Raw genomic sequence first — 13,480 nt, forward strand, 5'->3', positions numbered from 1 at the left:
AAAAAGTATAACTTCAGGAATGAAATATTCTGTCCAGGATTCAAGGTTCTGGTGACTTAGCATGTCTCCCTCTCCGAACTTAGGATGTCGAAAAAGGGACGGACAATCATCTTCTCCATCAATCAGCCTCAGTACTCCATCTTCAAATTTTTTGATAGCCTCACCTTAGTGGCTTCAGGAAAAGTTATGTTTCATGGACCTGCACGGGATGCTTTGGAGTACTTCACATCTGCAGGTATGGTTGTCTCTTGCTATGAGAGCTCCTTTATTCATAGAATCTGCCAAGAGAACAGGGGATATCAGGGATGCTGTTAGACTCTTGGGCAGACTTACTGTGTGTGTGTCCTCAGGTTTGTATTCTTGGGCTGCATTCTTTGTAGGTTACAATTATGAGGACCACAACAACCCTGCAGACTTCTTCCTGGATGTCATTAGTGGAGGTTTCTCTGATATATTAGACACAAAGAGAGACAGCCTTGAAGGTATGTAAGTATTTTAGAGTCCCACATTTTTGCCTAAGTGATTTCATTTAAACACAACAATAGCTTTTATGTTAATTAAGTGTCCTGAAATTAGCTGATAGACTTTGCTGTTGGTCAGTGCTTGGTGCTTTAAATTTAATTTATGAAAGAACATTTAAATGATATTGTCAGTAGTAATGGAAATTTCTGTTAGAAAGTAAATGCACTCATTGCTTGTCATCTTATTCTTTGTATTGTTTTAGACAAGGTTGGCACAGGTAGCTAGGCTGGCCTCCCATCTGTGCTCTTTCTACCTCAGCTCCCAAGTACAGGCATTATAGGGCTATGTCAACTTATCACAGAAAGTCACCTGAGAGGAAGAAAACTCTGTTAAGAAAATGCCCCCATAAGATTGGGCTATAGACAAATCTGTAGAGTATTTTTGTAATTAGTGATTGATGGAGGAGGGACTGACCCTGTGAGCTGACCCTGCTGGCACTGGAGCAGGTAAGCCAGCCCTAGGGCAAGAGAGTGGGAAAGCTGGCCCTGGCCCTGCCCCTGGCCTGGGCAGTACAGTAGATCTGGCCAGGGTTAAGAGAGCGCAGGTAAGCCTGCCCTGAGGGTGTGGGAGCAGGAGCCCTGGCCTTGCCCCCTCTGGCTGCAGCCCTCTAGAGAGTGGGCCCTGTTCCTCACCTGAGCACCACAGTAGAGCTGACTTTGGTGGCATGGGGGCTGGTGAGCTGGTTTTAAGGACATGAGCATGGGAGAACTGTCCCTGTCCCTTCCTGGCTGCAGCACTGGGTGAGACTCATACTCAGGACTTTGAGTTAGCCCACCCAAACATCTACTCCATCTTTGATCTGCTGGAGCTTGTGAAAGGACTGGTCCTATAGATCCAAAGCTTCAGGATCTCCGTGACACAGGGCAACAACAGGATATCTGAGAAAACTCCCCATAAGAATCCAGTATTGATAGTGCAGCAGAAGCCAGAGGTCTCAAAACAGACCAATGACTCACTGCAACGAACATTTGCAGAAGGTTATTCTGTGCGGCAAACTGTGATGCTCTGTAACTTAAGAAAGTTGGCATTTTATACATTTGAATGTACATTTGCATGCAATAGAAAGCACGGACCAGACCTTTATATTAAGAAATGTGGATCTGTATGAGAAAGAAACCTTTGTTAAGAATTAGGGTCCAGAAGGGAAAAGGCTGTTTAGTCTGCAGAATCCATGGGGTAATAACAGTAGTCAGGTCAGCTAGTGTATTAGTCAGGGTTTTCTAGAGTCACAGGACTTATAGAATGTTTCTATATATTAAGGGAAATTATTGCAATGGCTTATAGTCTGTAGTCCAACTGTCCCAACAATGGTCAGCTGTGAATGGGAAGTCTATGAATTTAGTAGTTGCTCAGTCCCCTGAGGCTAGATGTTTCAGCTGGTCTTTTGTAGAAGTAGGTTTCAACAGGTGTGCTGGCAAGTAAGTGCAAGCAGTTGAAGAAGAATGAGTCTTCCTTCTTCCAATGTCCTTATGTAGGCCTCCAGCAACAGGTGTAGCCTGGATTATAAGGTGTACCCCCATGCCTGGATCTAAAACTTTCTTTGTGCCAGGCTGACCTTGAACTCAGAGATCTGCTTGCCTTAGTCTCCTGGGATTAAAGGAATATACTACCTTGCCTGGCCCTAAGCTTTTCATGGCCACTATACCTCAAGATCTCCATACCAAGATCCAGGTCAGAAACCTGTGTCTTCCAGCCTCAAGATGAGGATCACAGGTGTGCCTTTCATTTCTGGATTGTAGTTCATTCTAGATGTGGTCAAGTTGACAGGAGTAGCCACCACAGTTAGGGATGCTCTTCTAGTAGGTGAAAGAATTACACAGCAGCAATTGTTTTAGTCTCAAATTTTGTGGGCTGAGGATATAGGTTAGCCAGTTGAATGTGACCTAGCAAGCACATAGCCTTGAGTTTGGTTCCTCGCCCTGCATTACTGGCTGTGAAGGTGGATACCAGTGATCACAGCACTTGAGTCACAGATTCAGGAGAACCAGGAGAAGGTTGATGTCACCTGTGGCTACATAGCAACTTTGAGGAAAGTCTAGGGTACATAAGACTGTCTCAAAGAAAAGTCAATACATAACACATGTGAAAAACCAACATATATTACATTCAGGAATTCAGCATGCTGTGCAACAGAAAAAAATCAGTTAAATTGTTTTCTGCTGTTTCTTGCCTTTATCCACTTCATCACAAAGCTGACAAATATGAAGAGCTTTTTGAAAGACAGTATCAAGTCACAGGAAAATTGGCCAATATGTATACCCAGTCCCCGTTACACAGTGACACAAGAATCCAACTGGATCAACTCTTGGGGGAACAGAACCTGGAGAGGAGCTCAGCCTTGGAGACCACATGCGTCACCCCCTTCTGGCATCAGCTAGGTTGGATTACCTGGCGATCATTCAAAAATTACAAGGGTTTTCCATGGGTCACTGTGATTCAGGTAATCTGATGAATTATCTTAAATGAATTGTGAAAAACTCAAGTGGGGACGATTTGTGTCTGTGTTGGTGACTTCCAGGTCACACTTGCCTTCTCCTACTGTCTGTGTGTTTGTGGCCCCTCTGTACTTGTCATGTAGAAATGTTCACCACAGCCACTAGAACATGATTAACTTCATACTTACAGAAAACGTGTTTAGTGGTTGCTTTTTACTTAGAGGAACTGTAATGACTAATCCATGTAGGAAATTTAATTCAGCAGTTGCGTAAGGTAATGAGAGGCACACTTGGGAGTTCCTGTCAGCTGTATTGTTTAATTCACCAGCACATCTTCAAGGTTCCTGTCAGCTGTATTGTTTAATTCACCAGCACATCTTCAAGGCCAAGCACAGACCTGAGTTAAGTGAGCACAAAGGCTTTTTCAAGATGCAATAGTCGCTATAGGTATATGATATGGAAAGCAACTGCACAAACAGATCAAATCTGTAGCTTGTCAGATGAAAGAACAGACTTTGGAGAAAGTTTAAGTGGAGAAGGGGTGGTGATGGCTGGAGAAAGGGAGGGAAAGAAGGGTTGGTCTGTAGCTGAAATCAGGCTGTGAGGAAAGGATGCCATTGAACCCCTCTGAGGGGAGCCTGTGCATCTGGTGCCTGAACATAAGCTTGCTGTGGGTGCTGTTTCCTCATTTAGAGGCTGCTGTTTGAAAGTCATAGTTACTCAAAGAGAGCAGTTCACATGCAGTGCGTCCAGACTTAACCAGATTCTCTACTGTTCTTTAAACTGTCTCTGTAACAATGGTCATCCTGTCTTTAATTTTTTCTTATTTTAACACAAATGTTACAGAAATGTAGTTCTCCCAGCTTACTTGGGCCAAAACATAATTTGTGTTTTCATTTGATGATGATTTTGATGATTCTGCTGTGTTATCTATTGGTCTCAGGGTCCTAGCCATTAGAGGGCAAGTACTCTGCTGTGGATTTGCATCCCCATTCCTGTGCAATCTTTATAGTCAGTTTACCTGGTTATATTGTGGGTCATTTCTTTATTATCAGACATGTAGTTTCTGTTGAATACAGAAAGATGGCCAGTTGTTGCGGCGATGAAAACCTGCCTAGTTCTTAACACATGAACAGCCGTTTTCATATTTCAAGGTTGCCGCCTTCTCTGTGTGTATGTGAGTATTGTTATCATCTGGATTACACTGTCAGTTGCCTCAAACAAATTGGCCTTTATTCTTGGGCTTTTATGTCATAAAAGGGGCATTTTTATCTCATATCTCATTGGGGAAAAAAGGATTTGATATGATTTGAAAACAACTGAGTACTTATATTCATCAAATTGTGTCATCCATTGTTGAACAGTGAGGCAATGGTATGATGTAAGAAGTGTGTGTGTATGTGTGTGTGAGTGTGAATGTGTATGTATGAGTGTATGTGAGTGTGAGAGTGTGAGGGTTTATGTGAAAGTGTGAGTGAGATTGTATTAGTAAGTGTGTGAGTGTGTGTAAGAATATAGATGAGTGAGTGTGAGTGGCTGAGTGTGTATGTGAGTGTAATAGTGAGTGTGTGTGAGTGTGTATGTAAGTGTAAGTAAGTGTGAGTATATGTGAGTGTGAAAGAGTATGTGTGAATGAGTCTGTGAGTGTAAGTGTGTATGTGCACACATGTTATCAAGGGTAGGAATTGACTAAAATTCTGAATTTGTATTGACTCATTTATTATACATGGCATTTTGTCTGCATGCATAAACTGTGCACCATGCGCGTGCCGGTGGAGGTGAGAGAAGGCAACAGATCTTCAGGTGCTTGTGAGAGGTCTTTCGGGTGCTGGGAACTAAACCCTACTTCTCTGCAAGAGCAGCAAAGTTTCTTAACTGCTGGGCCTTTTCTCTAAGCCCTGGGTTTGGGGTTTTTAATTTAAGTTATCATGCTATATGAAAAACTATTTTCCCTTAGATCGTAATTTCCTATTTTTAAAAAATTACCAGATGAGTAATAGAATGAGTATCTCAAAAGAGTCACAGCGTCATGTCACCTTACTCCTTAGCTAAGTGAAGCCTGTTTTAAGCCATTTAACCCCTAAGACCAGAAGCAATGCAGCTGCCTTGTGAGCTGTCTGCACAGCTTAGATGGGGAGCTGAGAGACTGGAGGAGTTGGGTGAGACTTGTTGAGCACAGGCCCCTCTGCTGAGGTGACAGAACAGCACTGACAGAGATGATGGCCACCAGGAGCCCCGGGTGCTGCAGAGCTAGCCGTGTGAACACATGCTGGCAGCAGTCATGCGCTCTGCTGCACACGCTCAGATGTCCCAGAGGTTGCAGGGGTGAGGACAAGCCTACCCCTCTCAGCACACAAATCCACTGTTACGATCTGCATCCGTTGTGGATTTTAATTTTATTATCGGACCTTCACTGGTCATTACTACAGAGGTGCAGGGAGAGACCTTAGCTTTTCAGGATCTGTACTGTTAGGGCCTCAAGATTGCAGGGCCTTCAGATTTTAATTTAACATGCTATCAATTCTATAAACCTGTGTGCTTTCTCTTCTCCCAGGATTCTGGTCAAAATATGGTGTTCATCTCATTGTGGAGCTACGGTTATGAAACCACATATCTTAAGATAATAGACAATGTGTTGAGCACTTTTTACTCCTAATGGAAATTTCCCCTTTTTCTCATTTTCTGTTCGATAGGCCGTTATCACAGTCATACTGGCTACAGTCGTAGGCACTGCTTTCCGTGTCCTAAAAAATGATTGCATTGAAGTCCAGACAAGGTAAGCAAATGTGGGACCTGATTTTGAGACAACACTGTCATTTTCTCAACCTTATACAAGTCCGTGGAGACTTGGATTTGTGATGAGTAAGCGTTTATTATGTGATTGAGTGTGTTGTACACGGGAAGCTGAGAGGAAGCGCTCACTTTTCATGTGTCTCTGTGTAGATAGTATGATACTATACATACCACACAGTTCACAGTTTAAAATTCTTATATTACATCCCTACCATATTTCTCCTCTCTTCCTCAGTTTCTCTCCCTACCTCCCCTCTTTCCCAGATTCACCCCCATCTCTTCCCCTGAGAAAAGAGCAGACCTCCCAGTGACACCAACCAAATATGGTATAAAAAGCTTCAAGCAGGCTAGACACAAACCCTCATACCAAGGCTAGATAAGGCAGCCCAGGAGGAGGAAATGGTTTTAACAAGTTTTGGTGTATATGACTCTAACCACAGTCTAAAGGAAGGGTAATTTTCAACTTCCTACATGGAGTCCCATAGCTCTGGGAAAAGACTCCCCCTCCATACGAATCACTCCCAATTCCTAGCATCCACTGTTCTACTCTCTGCCTTCAAATATGACTAATGTTGGACCCTGAATTAGAGTCATAAAGTATTTGTGGTTTGTTGTTAGTTTAATTAGGTTCTTGTTTGTTCTGGCTGACTGGACTCCATTAGTGTAATGTCTTCAGGGCTCATCAAAAGGGTGGGTGTGGAGATTTCTCTGACTCTATATGGCAGAATAATTGTCCATTGTGTGCACATGTTGCTTCTCAGTCATCTGAGCCTGAAAATGCACCTTTGGCTGCTGTGACCGATGCTGTTGAGTGTGCAATACATGTGTTTGGGCCCTGGAATTTGTCCTTAAGATAGAGGGCTAGAGTTGACATACCATAAGGCCATTTGAGGCCCTGCCATCGAGACTCCAACTCCACTGTACTGTTTTATATTCTTACCAGCAGAATACACAGGCTCACGTATTCCACATTCTCACCCAAGCATATTCTTTCTTGCTTTGAACAAGGGATCTTAGAAGAAAGTAAACCAGTACACATTGGATGCTTTATGAATTCTTTGTAGAACCCCTTTCCCATTTTAAATTGGAATATTTTCTTTTCATTCCAAAATTACTTATTTATTTACTTAGTGTGTGTATGTGTGTGGGCATGTATGTCCTACAGCCTGCATGGGGAGGACAGAGGACAATTTGCAAGAGCCTATCTCTCTACCACATGAGTCTCAGGGATTGCTTGCAGGTCAACAAGCTTAGCATAGTCATCTTCCTGCCTAATCATCTCACCGGCCTTGGATTCTTCCTTGCTGTTGAGTTATAGTTAATTTTGTTTCTGAAGTATGATCTCCTCACCAGATACACGATTCACATACATTTTCTCCCCTTCTGTGTGATGACATTTTATTCTGTTCATAATGCCCTTGGTGCATGAATGGTTTTAGCTTACCTATTTATTCTACATGTGTTGCTTTGGGGTCAATTTTCTTAAATATATTTGGTTTGTTTAAATGTGAGTGTTGGATAACAGGATGAGATTCAGTTATTCTGACTCCTCATATAGATGTCACTTTTGTGGTTGTTGTCTAGTTTGAGTTATAATGTGGCCTTAAAGTTATCCATTCATGTTAAACTAAAGCATGTTCCAGGCATAGTTTTTCAGCAACATCACCATTGTCAGAATTCTCACCTAAATTTATGTATGGCAAATGCTTTTCTCAAAACTGTGCTCCCTGCTACATATCCACAGAGCAGGGCACCTCACAATGGCTAGAGAGTTTTGACAACTAATGAAATTTCAGGAAGCTTCTCTTGTATGTATGTGAGGTATGTGATGTGTGATGGAGAGTGTGTCTGTGTGAGCATGTGTATGTGAGGTGTGTGTCAGTGTGAGTGTTTATGTATGTGTGAGAATGTTTGTGAGTGTGTGTGTATGTGACTATATAAATGTGTGAGAAAGACTTGTGTGTTAGTGTACATGAGTGTGTGTTCAGGTGTAATTGTGCCATATTGTATGCTTTATATACACTCTTGTGTGGGCTTCATCCATGTTTATGTATGTTTGTATACATGCATGTGTCTCCATATGGAGGCCGGAGGTTGAGTCTTTGATGACTCTCCATGGTCTCTTTCAAGACAGGTTTCTCACTCAACCTAGAGTTCAATGATTAGCTGGACTGGCTGGCCAGTGAGCTCTCAGATCCAGCTCTGTATCCTCCATCTCTATAGTGCAGGTGTGAAGTATGTGCCTGGCTTTTACACGGGTTGTAGCTCAGGTCCTCGTAGTTGCATGGTAGACACTGCGCTGAACAGGCCACCTGCCCAGCCCCCCAAATCTATTTGATGTGTGGAAAAAAAATTAGTTTTGAAAGAAAGAAGAATAAAACCAGCTCTTCAATGAGTTTCCTCCTGTGTGGATTGACCATCGGCCTGAGAGACAGTGGTTACAGCTGTTTCCAGGCGTCTCTCTGAAGTCTGAACACTTTGCAGTCCTGCTAGGACTTGGCTTGTGCCTGTGTAGAGGGCGCATCTCAATCCAGCACAGCTTAGGTCACAGGATAGAAGGGGTAGACATTGTCACAGGAAGCATTCAGAAATAAACCCTGAAAAGCCCGACGTGGAAATGTTCTTGGAGAATGCAGAAATAAAGAAGAGCTTTATTAGCTGTTTCTACATTGGGTTTTAGAAATTGTGAAATACTCTCAATTTTTATTTTTCACTTCCTCTCTTACAGTGTTTTAGGAGAACTTGGAGTGTGTGAAAATGGCCTTTGGGTGTGGTTGAATGCTGCCCGAGTAGTGTTTGTTTCTTTTGGTTGGTGGACTTGTTGCTTGTTTGTCTACTTGGCACAAGCTAGAGTCATGTGGGGGAAAGGAACCACAATTGAAAAAATGCCTCTGTCAGATTGGCTGTCGGCAAGTCTGTGGGGCATTTTCTCGATTAAGGATTGATGTGGCTGAGGCCAGCCCACTGGGTGCAGTGCTACCCCTGGGCAGGTGGTTCTGAGTTATATGAGAAAGCAGGATGAGCAAGCCATGAGGAGCAAGGCAGTAGGAGCATCCCCCCATGGCCTCCATTCCTGCCCCCGAGTTCCTGCCTTGAATCCCTGCTCCAACTTCCCTCAGGGATGGGCCATGACTTGGGATATGTAAGGCAAATAAACCCCATTCTCCCAAGGTGGCTTCTGGCTACAGTGTTCACCGCAGCAACAGAAACCTAAGCAGGACAGTTAGAAATGCTTCTTCAACATCATCTATTAAATTATTTTCAGAGTCAATATTTACTATTAAACCATCTCTAAGGTTTAGAAGGCCAGACGTCACTTCTCATGTTTGGATTCAGCGTTGCCTTTGCACCTTGTCCAAGCATTGTGACTGGAAACTGGATTTAAATTTCGTAGCATATGAGCTCCTTTGGCTTAATAGCTTTATAGGGTTGAGATGGCAACAGAATAGGAAGGAACTGGCATTAAAAGAAATCATTAGACCCAGAAATTCATCCTGTGCATATGTCTTAGTTAGGGTTTTACTGCTGTGAACAGATATCATGGCCAAGGCAACTCTTATAAAGGACAACATTTAATTGGGGCTGGCTTACAGGTTCAGAGGTTCAGTCCAGTATCAAGGCAGGAACATGGCAGCATCCAGGCAGGTATGGTGCAGGAGGAGCTGGGAGTGAAGGCTGCTAGCAGAATACTCTCTTCCAGGGAGCTAGGGCTAGGATATTAAAGCCCACACCCACAGTCACATACCTACTCCAACAAGGCCACACCTCCTAATAATGCCACTCCTTGGCCCAAGCATATACAAACAACCACAGCATACTAACAAACATATCTGATATAGTTTTCCCAAAATGAGTCTGTAGTCTGCTGTTCATTGGAGCATTACACACAGTAACCAAGTTCAGGAATTTAAGTGTCTACCATCAGAAAACTGGCAAAGAAAATGAGGATTATAAAGTGCTTATCTTGAAAATGGGAATGTGCAACAATATGGGTAGAATTGAAGATTATGGATATAGTTGAGGACTTGAAGAAGATCAAACAAAGTAAAAGAATCTAAGGACAGAGAGACAAAAATGTTTCACTTACTTATGGATTGTAAAGCAATTTACTCCCAGGCAGTGTGGTTAACTTTGGCGACTGCCAGAGGTGGTGTGCATCGAAGAGATACATGTGGGTTAAGAGTATAAAACCCTTTAAACTGGACAAGTAACATTCTCTTCTACTGAGATAAGTTGTACGGCACATTCCTTCCAGTAAATATGATACGTACTTCAAAGTTTCTGAGCATATATTTCAAATGAGATACCACAAAAATGATGCAGAAATGGGTATCGCTTCATTTAGTTTGCTTAAATTATTTCAAGGAGCTTTCATGAATTATATTTCTTTTATGCCTTACACATTTAACTATAATATGTTAATCTTTAGCTAAAATATTTTTTAAAATCAGATAAGTAAGTAGATGTGGCATATAGTTAACTGTAGCCACGGCCACAAGGCTCCCTTTGTAAACTGTCAATAAAAACAAAACACAGATGGGAACTAGAGAACAATTTATTGAGGGGTGGGGTGGAGAGAGAGCATCCCTGCCCTCTGAGATCCGGTGTGTGGGGGAGGGGAAGATGGAGAGAGGGAGTTGTGCGTTTAGTTGAGGAAAGCAGGTGAGTTGAAAAGCAGCCCTGGTGCCTCAGGAGAGGGGGAAGGGCCCGGGCCTGCTGCTGTGTTCTGTCATGGGGTGCCTGGGTACCTCTGCTTTTATTTGATCCTTTGAAGCAAGGCCAAAGTTATAACCTGACTGGCCCAGAATTGACCTATAGCCCAGGATATCCTCAGTCTGTAGCAGTCTTCCTGCCTCTGCCTCCCAAGTTCTGGGAGACCTGGAGGCCAGGCTTCCTGCTCTTCGCCGAGTGTCAGTCCCACTCTTTCTTTTTCGACATTTTAGGTTAATCTGGCCTTTGGTAGGTGGTAAAAAGAATGGGATTCTTTACATAGGAGGAAACTTGTCTCCAGTAAGATCTCCTCATCTGATCTGGATAGCTGTCCACTATGTACCTATATAAGGAGAGCCCCTGACCCCTGACTGTCATGTGTGCCAGGATGTTAGGGACCCCAGACATGCCATGTGTCTTAGAGGAGCCTGACCAGGAGACACAGGACTGCAGGGGCTTTTATCCCCTTCCTCCTGCTTACCGTCTTGTATCGCATGAACACGAATTATTTCTTCATAAATATGCATGCCCGAATTCATTTATTTCCACTCTTTGGAGACTTTGAAACTCTTCAGGATGTAGTTGTCCCACTTTCGGAATCATCATCTTGAAGGGTGACTCTGTGGTGATGTCTGTGGCAAGCTGTTGAGGGGGATTCCACTCACTGCTTCATTTTTTTATCATTCTTACTCATCTGTGAAAGCAAGGTGCCTAACTGCATGTGAAAACCCCTGGGAGTTTCATTTATCATTCTTTATCTCTGCATTAAGAATGATCCTTAGCCAATTTTGTTAGTTAAACTGAAGTGGTGGGTTGGGTTGCCATAACTAACTATTGCAGGCTCAGTGGATTTAAAAGTAGATGTGTCTCCACACTGCAGTGTGAGAGTCTAAGGGGAGCGTTCTGTCATGGGCGCTTCCTGTCTGGGCCCCTTCTCTCGGGGCCCCTCACGGCAGAGTTTACATTGCTGAGTCTTCCCCTATGAGGACACAGGCCACACCGTGGGGCTCCACTCTCATCATTTCATCTAAAGCTAATTAACTCCCCAAAGACACACTCTAAGATCAGTATATTAGGGACCATTTTCAAATTGTTGAATTTTTAGAGGACACACACCAATCCATAGATAACTGTTGTAGAAACAGAGTGGGTAAATTCCTCATGGAATTCACACTTTCTGAAGGTTTTTTTTAAAAATCAGAACACTTCTACATTTTTCCTTTCTATCTTTTAAAAAATATTTAATTTTTACATGTATGAGTGTTTGCTTGCATATATCTCTGTGTACCATGTGTGTGTCTTGGTGCCTGTGATGATCAGATGAAGGCATCAGATCCTGTCTTAGCTAGGGTTGTTATTACTGCATTGAAACACAATGACCTAAAGCCAAGTTGGGGAGGAAAGGGTTTGATCACCTTTTATTTCCACATGGTAGTCCATCACTGAATTAAGTCAAGAGAATCTTTCACACAGGGTTGGCAACCTGGAAGCAGGAGCTGATGCAGAGATCATGGAAGGTGCTATTCACTGACGTGTTCTCCATGGCTTGCTCAGCCTGCTTTTCTATAGAACCCAGGACCAAAGCCCAGGGTTCTATAGAAACCAGCCACCAAACACAATGGACTAGGTTCTCCTATATTAATGACCAACCAGGAAAATGCTCTACAGACTTGCCTACAACTGTAACTTTTGGAGGCATTTTCTCAGGTGAAGTTCTCTTCTCTCAGATAATTCTAGCTTGAGTCAAATTAACATACAACTAGGTGGCACAGGATTCTCTGCAAGTCTAATGACAGATTGTTATGATGTACCACCGGGGTGCTGACAACCAAGCCTGAGTCTTTTGTAGGTATTCTTTACTGTGATGTCATCTCCCCAGGCTATCTACCTATCTATCTATCATCTATCGGTCTGTCTGTCTATCTGTCTATCTATCTATTTATCTATCCATCGATTTTCTTTCTTGCTTTCTTTCTTTTTCTCTCTTTCTCTTTTTCTTTCTTTTTTCTTTCTTTCTATCGCATCTATCTATCTATTTATCATCTCAATCATCTATCTATCTCAATCATCTATCTATCATCTATCTCAATCATCTATTTATCATCTCTGTCAATCATCTATCTATCCATCTATCATCTATCTATCTATCTATCTATCTATCTATCTATCTATCTATCCATCATCTCATTCTTCTATCTCAATCAACTATCATCTATCTCAACCATCTATTTATCATCTCTGTCAATCATCTATCTATCCATCTATCATCTATCTATCTATCTATCTATCTATCCATCATCTCATTCTTCTATCTCAATCATCAACTATCATCTATCTCAATCATCTATTTATCATCTCTGTCAATCATCTATCTATCCATCTATCATCTATCTATCTATCTATCTATCTATTCATCATCTCATTCTTCTATCTATCTCAATCATCTATATCTATCTCAATCAACTATCATCTATCTCAATCATCTGTTTATCATCTCTGTCAATCATCTATCTATCTATCCATCTATCATCTATCTATCTATCTATCTATCATCTATCTATTGATATCAGTCATCTATCTGTCTGTCTAAAAGAAATGTCTGTTCAATGTCATTTAATCTACAGAGTAAGCTATATTGGAAGGAAGTCGTCCTAATGTTAAATTTGCTGTTTGGTTTTCCTCCATTCTCTCCCAACAGAGCCGGCCTGCTTTACCTGCTCACGGTCTTCCAGTGTATCACAAGTGTGTCTGCAGGGGAGCTCTTTGTGATTGACAGGGTTCGCTTTCTGTAAGTAGCCCCTGCTGCACCAGGTATCAGCAGCTGATGATCAAAGCCATTACATTCATAGTTGGACCTAGAGCTTTATCTCATGAGTTACCAGTATTTTTCCTTGTTTGTTTTAGTTGAAAAAATTAATAAATTATGAAATTTTATGTTTGTCATGTGCATCAGGTGTTTTGAAGTATGTATAGAAATTACCAATATTAACTGAAGAAATGTGTGGGAATTCAAGAGCAAA

General features: G+C 42.2%; 2 protein-coding genes across 3 annotated transcripts in view; both read left to right on the forward strand.

The window, feature by feature from the left end:
- Positions 1-13,480, forward strand: part of LOC127696630 (guanylate-binding protein 6-like) — a 208,950-nt gene that overhangs the window by 84,894 nt on the left and 110,576 nt on the right. The window lies entirely within an intron of this gene.
- LOC127696623 (ATP-binding cassette sub-family G member 3) overlaps positions 1-13,480 on the forward strand; it is a 48,477-nt gene that overhangs the window by 18,418 nt on the left and 16,579 nt on the right. For both annotated transcript variants that reach the window (XM_052199459.1, XM_052199460.1), the window contains 5 exons: positions 84-235; positions 381-482; positions 2,715-2,962; positions 5,651-5,733; positions 13,159-13,248. In XM_052199459.1, coding sequence (XP_052055419.1) covers positions 84-235; positions 381-482; positions 2,715-2,962; positions 5,651-5,733; positions 13,159-13,248 — 675 coding nt within the window. The remainder of the gene's footprint in view (positions 1-83; positions 236-380; positions 483-2,714; positions 2,963-5,650; positions 5,734-13,158; positions 13,249-13,480) is intronic.

Source organism: Apodemus sylvaticus, chromosome 11 (assembly GCF_947179515.1).
Source record: "Apodemus sylvaticus chromosome 11, mApoSyl1.1, whole genome shotgun sequence".
Taxonomy (NCBI): domain Eukaryota; kingdom Metazoa; phylum Chordata; class Mammalia; order Rodentia; family Muridae; genus Apodemus; species Apodemus sylvaticus.